The 19,179-nt window shown below is 36.8% G+C and overlaps 1 protein-coding gene across 6 annotated transcripts in view; it reads right to left on the bottom strand.

Moving 5' to 3' along the window:
- The window catches only part of LOC138712185 (uncharacterized), a 59,532-nt gene that overhangs the window by 20,094 nt on the left and 20,259 nt on the right, over window positions 1-19,179 (bottom strand). For 3 of the 6 annotated variants that reach the window (XM_069843688.1, XM_069843712.1, XM_069843697.1), the window contains exons 6-8: window positions 13,379-13,453; window positions 10,035-10,139; window positions 5,126-5,200 (exon numbers count right to left, since the gene is read on the bottom strand). The exons of 1 other annotated variant lie outside the window; for it this stretch is intronic. In XM_069843688.1, the coding sequence (XP_069699789.1) occupies window positions 5,126-5,200; window positions 10,035-10,139; window positions 13,379-13,453 (255 nt within the window). The remainder of the gene's footprint in view (window positions 1-5,125; window positions 5,201-10,034; window positions 10,140-13,378; window positions 13,454-19,179) is intronic. 2 more of the 6 variants (XM_069843705.1, XM_069843720.1) reach the window with 2 other exon arrangements.

Here is a 19,179-nt window from a genome sequence, read left to right as displayed (position 1 = left end):
TACTGTCTAACAACAACATTTTTTTTTATTTTTCATCTTTTCTTTCTTCCTGAAGAATGCCTCCAGCAAGATCCACGTTACATTCGGTTATATCGCAATTTGGGAAGGATTATTTGTGCATAAAAAATGAAAACATACTGTGTAAAGTGTGCAAAGTAGAACCACAGCGTTTAGAATAGAAAGTGTGATAACTCGGCAAGGGTCTAATGGGACTTTTAAACCCCCTAGTGTCTCCAAGGCAACTGAGCGAAACATTGGCGTGGCGATCGTTCTGAGATTGCAGTTTTCCTCTTAATACTGTGGACAGAGCAGGTAGAACTCATTCTGCTATGGAATTAAGAAGATATTTCTTGTGCTGTTCGGGTGATTTTTATTGTGCCGTTTATGTGAGCGAGTAGTAATAAGCCTAATTGTTTTGTTCTTGATGTAAATCCAATTATACTGTATAATCTGTAAGGAAGAGGCTTTCTTTTATCCATCCATAGACTAGACTATTTTTCAGAAGTGGTGTAGAGCAATTCCACGAATACAGACAAGTGTATGCTCGTTCTTATATCTGTGATATCCATTTTTCTGCGGTTTTGATTGTGATTTTTTTTTTTAAATTATGATTTATTTAACGACGCTCGCAACTCCAGAGGTTATATCAGCTTCGCCGGTGTGTCAGAATTTTGTCCCATAGGAGTTTTTTTACATGCCAGTAAATCTACTGACATGAGCCTGTCGCATTTAAACACACTTAAATGCCATTGATCTCAGCCGGGATCCAACCCGCAACCTAGAGCATTGAAAGCCAGCGCTATATCAACTGCGCTACCGAGGGTGACTTTTGATTGTAAGAGCCGATAAATTTATTATTGCCAGTAAAGAGGTTGGACTTCCACGCAAGAACTAGTGACCAAAACCGTATGCCATAACACATATTTCCCAAACTTGCCTCGATATCTTAAAAAAAGAAAAGAAGAGAAAATATCCAACGAAGAGGACATCAATCCTTTCTCATAACAATGTATCCTTACCAAATACTATCTGGCTATGACCAATTCCATTGACGCTAAATAACCCAGCAGTTGATACAGCATCGTTAAATATCCGAGTAAAAAATAATTGGATGTGACACCCGAAAATCAGAAGAACACCTTAACTAATCATGCGCTTGTATGCATTTATGTGCCATTACTCCACACCTGAATGCCCAAAATTATGTCTAGTTACATTGACCGTAATTCCTTCCAGTGAATGAACTCCAGACCAGCATTTCAGCTGTTTAGTGTGAATTTTTCAAAATCGATACATTTTTAGAGTCATAAACTATGATGGGTTCGAGGAAAGTGAGAATACAAAAGAATTCAAAGGTGAATGAAAGACCTTGCAGATACGCTAAACTCAAAGACTTCCTCGTCTGCCCTGTACAAAGGATTCTAGCATTACACGATTTTAGAAAATATATGACACGTAATTGACAATATAAAGAACACGTTTGCCTAAGAAAGAACCCTTGAATTATTTAGAGTGACAATTCAGAGCACTAGCGAAATATATTAATTCTTGTGGGATAGCAGATTTAAATATATTCAGACAGAAAAAAATTAACTAGGATCCTCTAGAGCGATATTTTGGAATTAGAATATGATTATCTTGTGATGATTACCATAGACTTTCTACATGTGAAGATTTTTTAATCTATGTGCCGGTTAAAAAATGTGCTGTATTAAAGTGCTAATTGTGAACTCCTAATTGAATCCAAGCACCTAGCTTCTACTTCATTAAATATACATGTTTAATTATTTTATTTTTAATAATAGCACTTTAGTCGTAATTAACGTAAAAGCTATTTCGGTAACAAAAGTGCAGTATAATTCTACTTTGCATCTAGGCTAGATCTTAATCTGGTTTACAATTTTATTACAGTTGTTTATTACGTTTCCACATCATAAGAGATTTCTAATCGAGCATATGAGAAAGTAATAGACCTCATGGAAAAGTCGTTAATTTAATATTCTCCAATAAGTAGCATACAACTACTTAATACAGTGCTACCAAATTGTTTTAATTTTACAAAACACAAAATAACCAAGGTATTTCAAAAGATCAAAACTTACATTAGCATACATATAATATCGAAGCTTAATTTATGAATCTAAGTTGCACGTAATATTTTTTGTTCCCATGAATTACGTATGAACCAGATACAACTGCAACTAATAACTAAATAGTAGATAAAAACTATTGGTGAAAATAAAGTGTCTCCTTTATTATGTTACATTCTTTCTTGTGTATAAAAACTATAATTTCATGTCAATGCGTACTTTATAATGCCATAAAAATTTTCAGTTTTGCGATGCTGTACTTTTTTTTGCGTATTTTTGGCTGAAGCCGGCATAATGTTCCATTTTTCGGTTAATTATTATATTTACTATTGAGGGTTGTGTTATATAACTCACAATTTGTTAATATACCGTAGTAATATTACATTTTTAAACAAGTAAAATATTGTAACTAAGTACTTCACAATACATTCTTATCTAATGGGTTATTTTTAAAAACCTTTTGCATTCACTTGAACCGCGATCCTGAAACTGGGCACTGAAAACAGGGCTACCGCCACTTGGCTACGATCCACTGAAGTAGAAGAAGTAACATCTTCTACCCGCTCTGGCAGTAGTAAAAAAGTATTGGTGAAAATATAATGTCCCATTTGATATATTATATTATACTTTCTTGTACATCGAAAACTCTAATTTTGTGTCAAAATGAACTTACAACAACACAAAAATGTGCAGTTTTGCAAAGCTGTACTTTTTTTGCGTTCTTCTCTCTGAAGCTGACACAATGTTCCAGTTTACAGTTGCTTATTATGGAGTGTATGATATAACTCAAGAGTAGCTAATGTAGTAGTATTACATTTTTTAAATAAGTAAAATATTGTGATAAACTATAATATATTTTTATCTAGTGGGTATTTTAAAAACATCTGCATTGACTCGAATAGCGCTCCTGAAACTGAGAACAGAAAGCAGAGCGAGCGCCGCTCTGCGACGAATCGCTGGACTAGTGGAAGTATCGTCACTTTCTCTTCTACCCGCTCTGGTAGAACTGAAAGTGCGAAAACGCACTGGTATCAAAATATATTGTCTGACACTACAACATCACGAACATTTGAGGTTGTTTATTACTTGACCAATTTCGGACACAGATGTTAGTAACCAATCTGACTTTTTAGTGATTTATATGATATGATAATCTGTGCTGACATCCCTTTTAAGAAACTGGAAAATAAATACTTTAAGAACTTCACTGAGAAGTATATGAACAGAAAAGTACCATGAAACTCAACAATGCATGGGCATTACCTACTGTTGTGCTGAATTGCATACGTAATACTGTGGGCAACAACAAAATATGGGTGTCTGTAGGTGAGACTACGGATACTGTAGGAAGATATGTTGCAAATGTTATCGGTACAATTTCACCTCATGGACCCATAAAGAAGTTTCTACTAACATGTCAAATGTTAGACAGTCTCAAAAGGCTGTACCCAAACATTATTCATTTCACTTATTTAGCACATCCTTCAAATAGAGTACCAGGGGAAATTCGAACTAATTTCTGTGGTGTTCATACTTTTATTTCTAATTTTAAGATAGTATTTTTGAAGGTTTCATCAAGAGTGTCAAAACTTAGGCATATAACACCTCAAATTCCAGTCCCTCCACAACCAATTGTTACGTGTTGGGGTACTTGGTTAGAGGCCAATCTGTGTCATGCCAAATATTATGAAACCAAGATAAATGTCATTAATCTTTTTAACAGCACAGATTCCTCAGCAATTAAAGACGTACAGTCACTGTTTCTGAAGAACATTACAATAACAACGTATTTACTTCTGATAATGTCAATATCATTTCAAAATCAATCTCGCGTTTAAAAAAAATTGTGACATTCGTAAAAGAATTGCATTTCATAACCTTAGAATATATGTTTTCAGTCACTGCAATGGGAAGGTTTTGATAAATTAATTATTTGTATATAAATGTAAATACTGTTAATTTGTATATTGATTTTGGTATAATTATGTCGCTGTAACGTCATGTGACATAAGAAGAACATTTTCATGGTTTTCAACAAATTTTTACCGACAGTTATCGTAAAAGGTAATGAATTAGAGGATCAATTGGCTAAGAAAGGCTACACCCTAATACAAAACCAAATTACTCAAAAATCATTTCTTTCTGTTAAATTCAATGAAAAACTCCAATATAAACATAAACTTTCCAACAGAATAAGGGAATCAGCTAAAGGTAAATCATGGGAACCCCTTCTCAAAACTTTAAACATCATCCCTCAAGAACCAAGAAATTCAGCGTCCGCCTTCTGACCAGGCATGGTTGTTTGGCAGGTCATTTATATCGAATCAGTATCTCCCTCTCACCCAATTGTGAGTAATGTGCAAAGAACGTAATCATGGATAAGCACCACCTGGAAAATTGCGAAGCTTTGCCTGGTCAACTCACCGTCACAGGAAAACACTGGACTGCAGGACGGCTGATGGCTTCCTTGCCATGATACCAGAGCAATGGCTACCTACCAACCAGTTATGGTAAAAGACATGAGTTTCATAATCTCAGATTGCACCTGTGCTTTTGTTCACCAGAATGGAGTTGATTTCGTTAAATGGATTAACTGTATATAATGTAAATACAGTTAATGTGTATCATGTTTACTATTATGTTGTATAATGTATATTGTATGTACTACTTCAGTATTATTATCGACCTAATTATATTTTCTGTCATATGTAGCACTAACATTTTGTAGAGCACTAGTTTCGCAGTGTTAGTGCGTTTGTGACATTAAAAAGTATCTAGACAGACCATTTCAATTCAGTAGCAATGCCACTTACAGCTGTCATCCTTTATTATTATTCTGTACCGATCTAGGTTATACCTTTCATAGCGTCCTGACGTAAGCATTTAGGGTCAGAGTTTGAACCCTAAAACTTCATGATATACTAACCGATAACTTTCGTATCTTATTTGGGAACGAAAATGCGCTGCCTAGTACTGATTGAATGGAGCTCGTAAAATCCCTCGTAACCGTAACCATGGCAACAGTTCACACTTACTTCTTCCAGCTGATGCCTCATCTCCCTCTCAGCCTGCAGTTCTTGTCTCAGCTTCCCCAGCTGATCCTGGTAACTCTGTAATATAACAAATCTGGATTAGAGAAAGCTCAGGTAGTTAGGTGATAGTCTGGCTTGAAGCAACAGGTTTCATGAAGGAATCAAGCTGATGGCTGGTATAGAGCATTAGGAAATGAGGCAAAAGCTACCAAAGTGTAAAGTTTGGATAGAGGCTTTCAAATAAAACATCTCATCCTGCCTATTTTTTCCCTAAGTGTTAAATGAAATATGTTATTGGCTCTCAAATAAACTGAACATCTGCAGGAAAACAATCTTCATTTTCATTATGAAGTTTTAAGAACTGGGTGACAGATCGAATACACTACCAGTACATACTGTAATTCATATTTTCATGATGAGCCCTAAAATATGTGCTGTGGACCATCAAACTTCCCAGAACGTAGACTAATTCGAATATTTCTAATGGGCCAAGGGTCTTCTAGATGAGTGCTTGCCAAACTTCTTGCAGATGGTACCCATTTTCGAGTAAGACTTTTATTGCCCCCCACTACTGTACACATACTCCATTCGAAATATCAAATCCGTGTAAAATCGAAAAAATTAAATTATTGAAAACCAGTTGCTAGCAGCCAACTTCTATCTCCAATATGAGAAATCAGAATACGGAAACTTATTTTCCAATCTATTCTACTTTTCTTCTTAGACGTGCCTTCCTTGCTGATATATCTTACAAACACTATGAATAAAGTTTGCAAGGCCAAGACGTTAATATAATAACAACCAGAGATAAAACCGAAATATTTGTAATGAAATTTGAAGTCTGGTTCAAATCACTTCACAAAAAGAACTTTGACTTATTCTGATATATTAAATAATGGTAAATTTAGCTATGTCCGATATGAGACGAGAAATTCCGAGTTTCCTTTTGCATGGATGCAATTAAGTTTGAAAACTTTTAAGCTGTATATTACTATTTTTCTGGAGAAACTAAAAAAATTATGACAGCCACTGGTGGATACTGAATTCGATTTTAGACAAATGAGCTGAACTGACTGAAATTCCACACAATATTAAAGAAAAAATCATTCGAATATGCACCTACTTGCCAATCCCGAATGAGGCAGTTAAACAAGTGAACAACTACTGAAATACTTGGGATGTACTGTGACTAGTAACATGAGATCCTGCCATGAAGTCAAGAGGACGATAGCAATGGCAAAGGAAGCTTTTAACAGAAAAAGGAGCATCTTGTGCAGACCTTGGGGAAAAGAACTAATGAATGGATTAGTGAATTCATTTTGTGGAGTTAGGCATTGGATGACGAGGCGAAACGTTGACATTGCCACAAGATCAAGAGAAACAATTAGAAGCATTTGAAATGTGGATATCGAGAAGAATCGTGCGTGCGAAGTGGACAGACAGAAGAAGAAATGAAGCTGTTCTAGCAAAATTGGGCAAAGAAAGACTAATGCTCAAAATTATCAGGAAGAGGAAAAGGATTTTGGCTGGGTCACTGGCTGAGAAGAAACAGCCTACTGAAGAATACACTGGAAGGAATGGTGAACTGGAGAGTTCGGGGCAGAAGAAGATATCAGATGATAGACGACATTAAGTTATAACCTACAGATCACATGCGGAGACTAAGAGGAAGGCAGAAGAAAGGAAAGATTGCAGAATACTGGACTTGTAGTAAAAGACCTGCCGTTGGGCAGAAAATTATGAATGAATGATCGAATGGTGAAACTATACGTACTTCTTTTCGCAGAGCACCGACCAGTTTTGGATCAAAGAATGCAAGAATACCTCTGGTCTGCAACCTTGTATTTATGCTAAGTATGTTTCTGTCTATCTCTGCCATCAAAACAAAAGCGTATATCTCCTTGAACTAGTAAACGATATCACTGTGTTTGTATCGAATATAGAGTCCAGATTTGAGAAGCTAATTTCTAACAAAAAAAAAAAAAAAAAAAAAAACAGCACTTTTGTGGCATTTATTATTTTTTACTTTATAACTAGGTATTAAAAAAATTTTGTATTGTTATGTTCAACGTTGTGTTTGTAAGTACAACATAAATTATGTTAATAAGGCATTGTTTGTTTTACTGTATAATCCATTTCTCAGATCTTTACATGACAACCCAGGGTGTCACGACACATAATTTGGGAACCACTGATCTAGATTTGCCCTCCCAGTATATTGCCATATACATTCTGTTATAGAGAATTCATTTCCTAGGACTCAGAAATTCTTACATTACCGAAGAAGATCCTCAAATGAAAATTCAGAAAATTATACATCCTACTTGTCAACTGTCATGTCTAGGATACAAATTCAATTTCAATGTTCAGCCATTTCTCATTGGTTAACAAAAATATTCTATTTCTACTTCGATGCTTATTATAACTTAACAGCAAGTAAATCGGATAACAATGTCCTTCTCTTTCCTCCATCAATGACACAGACCTCTGCCTCCAGTGACTTAGCTAACAGCTCCTCTAATCTATTCCAAACTTGTCAAAGTCCTTGGCCTCCTGTCACTTAAGTGTGATGTACATGTTTCTCCTTCTAACGATACTTCCTAGCTTCTTCTGTCGTTACCTTGATGTTTTTCCAGAATCAGTATCTGGCGTGAAAATTCGCTAGCTGACAAAGGTTTACACGATCGTATCTTCTCTTATTTCTTAACTGTTTATAAGAGTGGAATATTTTAATATGAGTATTCATTTTTTATTCTTTTGTAGTGGTAGTAATAGTGAATCATTTCTTTTCGCCTTAAACTCGGGGAGTACAATTTTGCTTTATAAGGAATTATCATTGGAGGATCCAATTACACAGGACAATGATACAACACATACTTCACATGCGTCTTACCAAGTGTGGTTTGTACACAGCTGCCTGTATCACCGCTCATGCCTGCACTGATGGCAGATGTATTCACCAGTTGTTCAGAGATTCAGTCCCTGAAGTCCTGACAAGCCGCTTCTTTCGAAGCTCCTAGTAAATTCAACTCGTTTATCGCGTTGAAGCAGCGTTAACGTTAGACACATTCAACTTGTGAATGAGTGAATTTTAGTCACTGAGATTTCAAGATAAGATGCCAGTGAAAAAATAAGCAGCTCCTTTAGAAAATGTTGCCAGCAAATTGGCTGGCGAATGAGGAGGCTTCAAATAAAGCAGCACTATATAAATCACATGTCAGCTATGCCCTCAGCTAACCCACTCAAAACTTCTCACACTTCTCGGCCTCCTGTCAGTTTGCTATCGACTTTTTCGTCTTCAAGATATTGGCAGTGCTTTTATTGCCATTACATTGTGACGCCGCCACAGACAACAACTGACATCCTGAAAGCAGACTTGGTCAATAGTAAGCTTTCGCACTGCAGGTACCCCATTTAAATGCCCAAAACGTAATACCACACTATCACGAAATACTTTCGATCTTCGCTCCCTTTCACATCCACGTTATGTTCATTTCTGACACATGGTTAAAACATTCCCTCTCCTCCTCTCTAGTGGATTTACCAGGCTACGTTCTTTGTCCAAATGACAGAGTTAGAAAAAGGGGAGGTGGTTGTGCTGTCTACATGCGTTCAGACGTGCATCCAAGAGTTTTACACCAGTCACCCAACCAATATGCAGCTCGTCCCGAATTTATGTTTATAGAAATTTGCGCTTCCTGTCAGAAATGTTTAATCAGTGTAGTATACAAGCCCCCCCAGACTTAGTATGTCGACGGAGGTTGAAACCGCATTATTGGACTTATCACCACATTATGAACACGCTCTAAACTTGGGAGATTTCAATACCAACTTGCTAGCGACCGAGTCGCCTGCTACTCGAGAAATTTTGACAATGTTCGAATCGTATAATATGACCATTTTACCACTATTGCCAACGCATCACACTGCAACATCCGAGACGTTACTAGACCTGATTATTACTAAGAACACGGACAGGGTACTGTCATACGGACAATTACCTGCACCAGGCATATCAGCTCATGACATCATTTACATAACATATTCACTACAATGCCCTAAAATGAAGCCAAATACAATAACATTCCGCGACTTGAAACGCATTGACGAGACTAGTTTCTATGAGGATGCTGTGCAATTGCCCTGGCACACGATCTGGACTCCACGCTCAGTGGATGACAAAGTGGACATTCTTAACGGACTTATTGTGTCACTGTACGACAAACACGCTCCACGGAAAACTAAACTTGTTACAAGGTGTCCGGCACCATGGATGACAACTAAGAAAAAAGACCTGATGACTGACAGAGATGCTGCTTACAGAAAATATAGACGGGATAAAACTGATGGCAACCTGCGAAATTACAAATGACTAAGACATATGACGAATCAAGAAATACGAAATACCAAATTGAAATATATGCATATAGGTAATGTCAGTAACAGTAACTACACTAATGTCAGTAGTAGTGACAGTAGCAATAACTACAAATAATGTCAGTAGTCGTGACAGTAACAATAACTACAGTAATGTCAGTAGTAGTGACAATAGCCATAAGTACAGTAATGTCAGTAGTAGTAGTAGTATTACTTGTAGCAGTAGTAGTAGTAGTAATAGTTGTTGTAGTGATAGTAGTGGTAGTACTATTTGTAGTAGTAGTAATAGTAGTTGTATTAGTAGTAGTATTAGTAGTAGTGGTAGTAGTAGTAGTAGTAGTAGTAGTAATAGTAGTAGTAATAGTAGTAGTAGTAGTAGTAGTAGTAGTAGTACTTGTAGCAATAGTAATAGGACTTCTAACCTGAAAACTTTAATTAAATCTGCTCTCCAACTGCAGCTGGTCGCAATCTCTGTTGTAACAGTTTGTATCAATCATGACTCATTACTGTAACCATGGCAACAGCTCACACTTACTGCTATCTTCTGGCACTCCGTTTGCAGTTCCTCTGCCAGCTTCTTCACTGCCTTCCCCTTTGCCTGCAGTCCTTCTCGATGACGTCGCAGTGCTTCCTCTTTACTCTATAATCAAAGCAAACCTGTTTGAGGAGAACGTCAGCTGTCGATAATTTGATTACAAACATGATTGCTATGACGATGATAACAATTATGATGGTTTTATGGTTATAATAATAATATATTCCTATTATTATTAAAAATTATATTAATAATAATAATTATTAATTTTATCATTATTAAAACCTCCAATGACTAGGCAGCCTATTTCTGTTCCCAAACGTACAGCGGATCAAGTAGTTTCTTCTGGTACATCTATTACATCACGTGACTACATAAGCAAGGTAGAATTGTGGGCGTTTTCACAAAACTCGTTATCTACATAATCTTGTTTTTTTTTCAAGAGAGCTCTTTTCTAAAATACACAACTGTAGATACCGAGTTTTGAAAAATCTCTTTTATTTCAAGATCAATTTACTGATATACTTACCAACTTTAGCTTAATTCTGATAGCACCATTGGATTCTCCTGACCCAAAAACAGAAGGATATACTAAAACTTCAAAATCGAAAAAAATGTAGATAACGAGTTTTGTGAAAACGCCCCTCAATTGCAAAGGGGTACGCAAAGACTATGAATCACAGTAGAAAACAGGCATTTCCATTGTCAATGTTGTTTATGTTAAACGCCAAATTATGAGTACATTGTGATCTGAAGCTAATACTGAGTAAGTTGCATTTTCACTTAGACTTCTGTGTTAATATTATTTTAAATTTATGAATCCATGTTATAATATTGTATTTCATTTTGATTCGTACTTTTATTTAAGTCGGCTTGTCTCTGAACACAAGTTTGTCCCATTTCGATGTCACTAGAGCTTACCTTATTTTAAGCATAATTTGTAAACTATATACTGTCTAACAACAATATTCCTTTATTTTTCTTCTTTTCTTTCTTTCTGAAGAATGCCTCCAGCAAGATCCACATTACATTCGGTTATATCGCATTTTGGAAGAATTATTTCTGCATTAAAAATGGAAACATACTGTGTAAAGTATGTAAAGTAGAACTGAAAGTGCTAAAACGCACTGGTATCAAAATACATTGCGTGACACTGGAACATCACGAACATTTGAGGTTGTTTATTACTTCATCAATTTCGGACGCAGATGTTAGTGACCAATCTGACTTTTTAGTGATTTATATGAAATGATGATCTGTGTGACATCCCTTTTAAGAAACTGGAAAATAAATACTTTAAGAACTTCATTGAGAAGTATATAAACAGAAAAGTACCACGAGACTCAGCAATGCATGGGCATTACCTACTGTTGTGCTGAATTGCATACGTAATACTGTGGGCAATAAGAAAATATGGGTGTCTGTAGATGAGACTACGCATACTGTAGGAAGATACTTTGCAAATGTTGTTATTGGTACAATGTCACGTGATGGAGCCAGAAAGTAGTTTCTAGTAACATGTGAAATGTTAGACAGTCTCAAAAGGCTGTACCCAAACATTATTCATTTCACTTATTTGGCACATCCTTCAAATAGAGTATCAGGGGAAATTCGAACTAATTTCTGTGATGTTCATACTTTTATTTCTAATTTTAAGATAGTATTTTTGAAGGTTTCATCAAGAGTGTCAAAACTTAGTGATGTAACACCTCAAATTCCAGTCCCTCCACAACCAATTGTTATGCGTTAGGGTACTTGGTTGGAGGCCAGGCTGTGTTATACCAAATATTATGAAACCAAGATAAACGTCATTAATCTTTTTAACAGCGCAGATTCCTCAGTCATTAAAGCCGTACAGTCACTTGATTCTAAAGAATTTTACAATAACAACGTATTTACTACTGATAATGTCAATATCATTTCAAAATCAATTGTCTATTTAGAAAAATCCAACAATGAAACAAATAATACTGTTGCCGATTGAACTATGTCCGACAGTGTGAAACAAAATCTCAAAAATATAATACTTCATAAAAACCCTGGTTATTCTCAAATGCGTGACATTAACTTCCAATAAGAAAGATGAAATGGGGTCATTAAATAACAATGATGTAATGTACTATAAATTTGCCCCGGTAATGTCATGTGACGTAGAAAGAACATTGTCAGTTTAAACAATTTCATGTGACCTTCGTAAAATATTTGCATTTCGGGAAGATTTTGATAAATAAATTATTTGTATATAAATGTAAATACTGTTAATTTGTATATTTATTTTGGTATAATTATGACCTTCTAACATCATGTGACATAAGAAGAACATTTTCATGGCTTAAACAAATTTTTACCGACAGTTATGGTAAAAGGTAATGAATTAGAGTATCAATTGGCTATGAAAGTCTGCACCCTAAGACAAAACCAAATTACACAATAATCATTTATTTCTGTTAAATTCAATAAAAAACTCCAATATAAACATAAACTTTTCAACAGAATAAGGGAATCAGCTAAAGGTAAATCATGGGAACCCCTTCTCCAAAATTTAAGCATCATCCCTGAAGAACCAAGAAATTCAGCAGTGGCAGCCTTCCACCGTCTGACCAGGCATGATTGTTTGGCAGCTCATTTATATAGAATCAGCACCTCCCTCTCACCCAATTGTGCGTAATGTGCAAAGAGCGTAATCATGGATAAGCACCACCTGGAAAATTGCGAAGCTTTGCCTGGTCAACTCAACGTCAGAAAAATACTGGACTGCAGGACGGCTGATGGCTTCCTTGCCATGATACCAGAGCACTGGGTGCCTACCAACCAGTTATGGTAAAACACATGAATTTCAGAACCTCAGATTATAGGCTACCTATGCTTTTGTTCACAAGAACGGAGTTGATTTCACTAAATGGATTAATTGTATATGGAGTATATAGACTTAATGTGTATCATTTTTACTATTATGTTGTATAATGTATATACTATTTCAGTATTATTATCGACCTAAGTATATTTTCTGTCATATGTGGCACTAACATTTTGTAGAGCACTTGTTTCGCAGTGTTAGTGCGTTTGTGACGTTAAAAAGTATCTAGACAGATCATTTCAATTCAGTAGCAATGCCACTTACAGCTGTCATCCTTTATTATTATTCTGTACAGAACTAGGTTATACCTTTCATAGCATCCTGATGTAAGCATTTAGGGTCAGAGTTTGAACCATAAAACTTCAGGATATACTGACTGATAACTTTCCTAACTTGTTTGGGAACGAAAATGCGCTTCCTGGTACTGATTGAATGGAGCTCGTAAAAATCCCTCGTAACTGTAACCATGGTAACAGCTCACACTTACCTTTTTCAGCTGGCGCCTCATCTCCTGCTCAGCCTGTACTTCTTGTCTGAGCTTGCCCAGCTGATCCTGGTAACTCTGTAATATATAGAAACAATTCTGTATTAGAGAAAGCTCAGGTAGTTAGGTGATAGTCTGACTTGAAGCAACAGGTTTCATGAAAGAATCAAACTGATGGCTGGTATACAGCATCAGAAAATGAGACATCATCTACCAACATATAATGTTTGGTTGGAGGCTTTCAAATAAATCATCTCATCCTGCCTATTTTTTTTCCCTAAAGAGTTAAATGTTATGAGCCCTCAAATAAATTGAACATCTGCAGGAATAAAAACTTCATTTTCATTATGAAGTTTTAAGAAATGGGCCACAGATCGAATACACTACCAGTACATACTGTACTTCGTAATTTCTTGATAAGGCCTAAAAAAAGTGTGCTGCGGACCATCTAACTTCCCAGAACGTAGGCTAATTCGAATATTTATAAGTGGCCGAGGGCCATCTAGACGAGTGGTTGCCAAACCTCTTGCAGATGGTACCCATTTTAGAGGAAGACTTTTACCCCCCCCCTCCAATACCGAACAAATACCCCATTCGAAATATCAAATCCATGTAAAATTGAAAAAATTATATTATTGAAAACCAGTTGATAGCAGCCAACTTCTAATGTAGCGCATCTCCAATATGAGAAAACGGAATATGGAAAACTATTTTCCAATTTATTCCAATTTTCATCTTAGACGTGCCTTCATTGCTGATATATCTTACAAACACTTCAAATAAAGTAAGCAAGGCAAAGATGTTAACATAATAACAGCCAGAGATAAAACCTAAAAATCTGTAAGGAAACTTGGATTCTGGTTGACATCACTTCACAAAAAGAAATTTGATTAATTCTAATATATTAAATGATCCAAAATTTAGCTCTGTCCAGTATGAGACGAAAAATACCGAGTTTCCTTTTGCGTGCATGCAATTAAATTTGAACAGTTTTAAGCTATATATTATTATTTTTCTGGAGAAACTCAATAAATTATGAAAGCCACAGAAGAATACTAAATCCGATTTTAGACAAATGAGCTGAACTGACTGAAATTCCACACAATATTAAAGACACCTACTTGCCAATCCGGAATGAGGCAGTAAAACAAGTGGACAACTCTGAAATACTTGGGGTGTACTGTGATTTGTAACATGAGATGCTGCCATGAAGTCAAGAGGACGATAGCAATGGCAAAGGAAGCTTTTAACAGAAAAAGGAGCATCTTCTGCAGACCTTGGGAAAAAGAACTAAGGAACAGATTAGTGAATTGTATTTTGTGGAGTTAGGCATTGGATGACGAGGTAGAAAAGTTGACATTGCCACAAGATCAAGAGAAACAATTGATATGATAGACGACATTAAGATATAACTTACGGATCATATGCAGAGACTAAGAGGAAGGCAGAAGAAAGAAATGACTGCAGAATACTGGACTTGTAGTAAAACACCTGCCGTTGGGCATAGAATTATGAATGAATGATCGAGTGATGGAACTATACGTACTTCTCTTCACAGAGCAACGAGCAGTCTTGGATCAAACGAATGCAAGAATTATTTGCAAACTAGTATTTATGCTAAGTATGTTTCTCGTGTATCTCTGTCATCAAACCAAAAGCGAGATATCTCCTTGAACTAGTAAATGTCACCACTGTGTTTGTATCGAATACAGAGTCCAGATTTGTGAAGATAATTTCTAAAAAAAAATTTTAAAAAACCTTTATCGAATTTATTATTTTCTACTTTATAAGTAGGTTGTGTTTATGTTTGTAAGTACAACATAAATGTATGTTAATAAGGCATTGTTTGTTTTATTGTATAATCCATTTCTCAGATACGAGGGGGATCAAGGAAATAACGACCGTTCGCGCATACCCGCCGCGCAGCTGACTCCCCTTCCTTGTTTGAAGGTCAACTGGCTTCCTTAACATGTGTTCTCATAATGTTGTGAGTACTGGTTGCAACAAGTCGCCATTGTGCATTTTGTGTTACTTCAAAATGAACGACGTGATTGATAATCCCGCCGACTGTGAGGTGAGGAGTGTGATTCGATTTTTGAATGCCTGACATTTGAAACCTGCAGAAATTTACCGGCAATTGAAAGAAATGTATGGTGATACTGTAATGAATGAAAGAAATGTGAGAAAATGGTGCGAAATGTTCAACAATGGGCGAACAAATGTCCACGATGAAACTCGACCCGGACGCCCATCACTCATCACAGAAGACCTGAAGACTAAAGTGAACGACAGAATCTTGCAAGACAGGCACACATGACTCGACGAATTGCATATTGCCTTTCCTGACATTTCTCGTTCTTTGCTTGCTGAAATTGTGTCCCAACATCTTGGCTACCACAAAATCTGTGCCCGCCCACACACTGCTGCTTCAACTCGAGAATTGCTGGATCAATTCGGTTGGGAAATATCTGATCATCCGCCCTATAGTCCAGACCTTGCTCCTAGCGATTTTCACCTTTTCACTAAGCTGAAAGACTTTCTGGGTGGTACGCGTTTTGGAAGTGATGAAGAGTTGAAGAAGACAGTGAACACCTGGCTTAATGAACTGGCGGCAGAGGAGTATAACACGGGAAATCTAAAGCTAGTGAACAGATACGACAAATGTTTAAATGTAGGTGGTGATTATGTAGAGAAGTAAAGGAAGCTTCAGTTATGTAACAGACTTTGTTTTTCAAATAAATATATTTTTTAAATTATTACAACAAAACGGTCGTTATTTCCTGTATCCCCCTCGTATCTACATGACAACCCAGGGTGTCGCGACACATAATTTGGGAACCACTGTTGTAGATCTGCCTCCCCAGTATGTAATACAGATTTCCATGATTACAGTTAAAAGAAAAGGGAGACGGATCACCTACTCCCCCACTATATTGCCATATACATTCTGTTATAGAGAATTCATTTCCTAGGACTCAGAAATTCTTACATTACCGAAGAAGATCCTCAAATAAAATTTCAGAAAATTATACATCCTACTTGTCAACTGTTATGTCCTAGGATACGAATTCAATTTCAATGTTCAGCCATTTCTCATTGTTTAACAAAATCATTCTATTTCTATTTCGATGCTTATTATAACTTAACAGCAAGTAAATCGGATAACAATGTCCTTCTCTTTCCTCCATCAATGACACAGACCTCTGCCTCCAGTGACTTAGCTAACAGCTGCTCTAATCTATTCCAAACTAGTCAAAGTCCTTGGCCTCCTGTCACTTAAGTGTGATGTACATGTTTCTCCTTCTAACGATACTTCCTAGCTTCTTCTGTCGTTAACTTGATGTTTTTCCAGAATCAATATCTGGCGTGAAAATTCGCTAGCTGACAAAGGTTTACACGATCGTATCTTCTCTTATTTCTTAACTGTTTATAAGAGTGGAATATTTTAATATGAGTATTCATTTTTTTCTTTTATAGTGGTAGTAATAGTGAATTATTTCTTTTCATCTTAAGCTCGGGGAGCACAACCTTTGCTTTATAAGGAATTATCATTGGAGGATCCAATTATACAGGACAATGATACAACACATACTTCACATGCATCTAACCAAGTCTGGTTTGTAGACAGCTGCCTGTATCACCGCTCATGCCTGCACTGAAGGCAGATGTATTCACCAGTTGTTCAGAGATTCAGTCCCTGAAGTCCTGACAAGCCGCTTCTTTCGAAGCTCCTAGTAAATTCAGCTGGATTATTGCTTTCAGGCAGCGTTAACATTGGAAATGCTCAACTTGTGAATGAGTGAATTTTAGTCACTCAAATTTCAAAATAAGATGCTAGTGAAGAAATAAGCAGCTTCTTTAGAAAATGTTGCCAGCAAATTGGCTGGCGAATGAGGAGGCTTCATCAAAGCAAATAAAGCAGCACTATATAAATCACACGTCAGCTATGCCCTCAGCTAACCCACTCAAAACTTCTCACACTTCTCGGCCTCCTATCAGTCTGCTATCGCCTTTTTCGTCTTCAAGATATTGGCAGTGCTTTTATTGCCATTACATTTTGACGCCGGCACAGACAACAACTGACATCCTGAAAGCAGACTTGGTCAACAGTAAGCCTTTCGCACTGCAGGTATCCCATTTAAATGCCCAAAGATTAATACCACACTATCACGAAATAATTTCCATCTTGGCTTCCTTGAACATCCACGTTATCATCATTTCTGAAACATGGTTAAAACATTCTCTCTCCTCCTCTCTAGTGGATTTACCAGGCTACGTTCTTTGTCCAAATGACAGAGTTAGAAAAAGGGGAGGTGGTTGTGCTGTCTACATGCGTTCAGACGTGCATCCAAGAGTTTTACACCAGTCACCCAACCAATATGCAGCTCGTCCCGAATTTATGTTTATAGAAATTTGCGCTTCCTGTCAGAAATGTTTAATCAGTGTAGTATACAAGCCCCCCCAGACTTAGTATGTCGACGGAGGTTGAAACCGCATTATTGGACTTATCACCACATTATGAACACGCTCTAAACTTGGGAGATTTCAATACCAACTTGCTAGCGACCGAGTCGCCTGCTACTCGAGAAATTTTGACAATGTTCGAATCGTATAATATGACCATTTTACCACTATTGCCAACGCATCACACTGCAACATCCGAGACGTTACTAGACCTGATTATTACTAAGAACACGGACAGGGTACTGTCATACGGACAATTACCTGCACCAGGCATATCAGCTCATGACATCATTTACATAACATATTCACTACAATGCCCTAAAATGAAGCCAAATACAATAACATTCCGCGACTTGAAACGCATTGACGAGACTAGTTTCTATGAGGATGCTGTGCAATTGCCCTGGCACACGATCTGGACTCCACGCTCAGTGGATGACAAAGTGGACATTCTTAACGGACTTATTGTGTCACTGTACGACAAACACGCTCCACGGAAAACTAAACTTGTTACAAGGTGTCCGGCACCATGGATGACAACTAAGAAAAAAGACCTGATGACTGACAGAGATGCTGCTTACAGAAAATATAGACGGGATAAAACTGATGGCAACCTGCGAAATTACAAATGACTAAGACATATAACGAATCAAGAAATACGAAATACCAAATTGAAATATATGCATATAGCTAATGTCAGTAACAGCAACTACACTAATGTCAGTAGTAGTGACAGTAGCAATAACTACAAATAATGTCAGTAGTCGTGACAGTAACAATAACTACAGTAATGTCATTAGTAGTGACAATAGCCATAACTACAGTAATGTCGGTGGTGGTGGTGGTGGTGGTGGTGGTTGGCGGCGGCGGCGGCAGCAGCAGCAGCAGCAGCAGCAGCAGTAGCAGTAGCAGTAGTAGTAGTAGTAGTAGTAGTAGTAGTAGTAGTAGTAGTAGTAGTGTGCCATTTTATTTCGGCACGTCTTTCTTTTCCTTTCTATTTGTTTTACATTTTTCTATCTTTATACTTTTCTCTGTTAGTTTTAATTATTCTAACTCTTCATAGATGGCTTGTAGTTTTTTCTTTCTGATCTAGTTCTTCTTACTTCTCGTAGATGGCTTCTTTCCTCTCACCTTTCTGTTTTCCCATAGTCTATGGTGTTCTTTCTTGTAATCTGTGATGAGTTGAGAACAAGGGCCTAGCCTATGGCTGGCGAGTGATTAGTTGATTCCCTGGGGAGAATTAGTATTTATTGCTGATTGGTTGATACCCTGGGGAGAATTTAGTATTTTTCATTACGTTATTCGATTGGTTAAGATAGAGATGCTGTTTGGTATTTCGC

Source organism: Periplaneta americana, chromosome 2 (assembly GCF_040183065.1).
Source record: "Periplaneta americana isolate PAMFEO1 chromosome 2, P.americana_PAMFEO1_priV1, whole genome shotgun sequence".
Lineage (NCBI taxonomy): Eukaryota > Metazoa > Arthropoda > Insecta > Blattodea > Blattidae > Periplaneta > Periplaneta americana.
The sequence above is the reverse complement of the archived record's forward strand: the minus strand, read 5'-3'. Positions and strand labels throughout refer to the sequence as shown.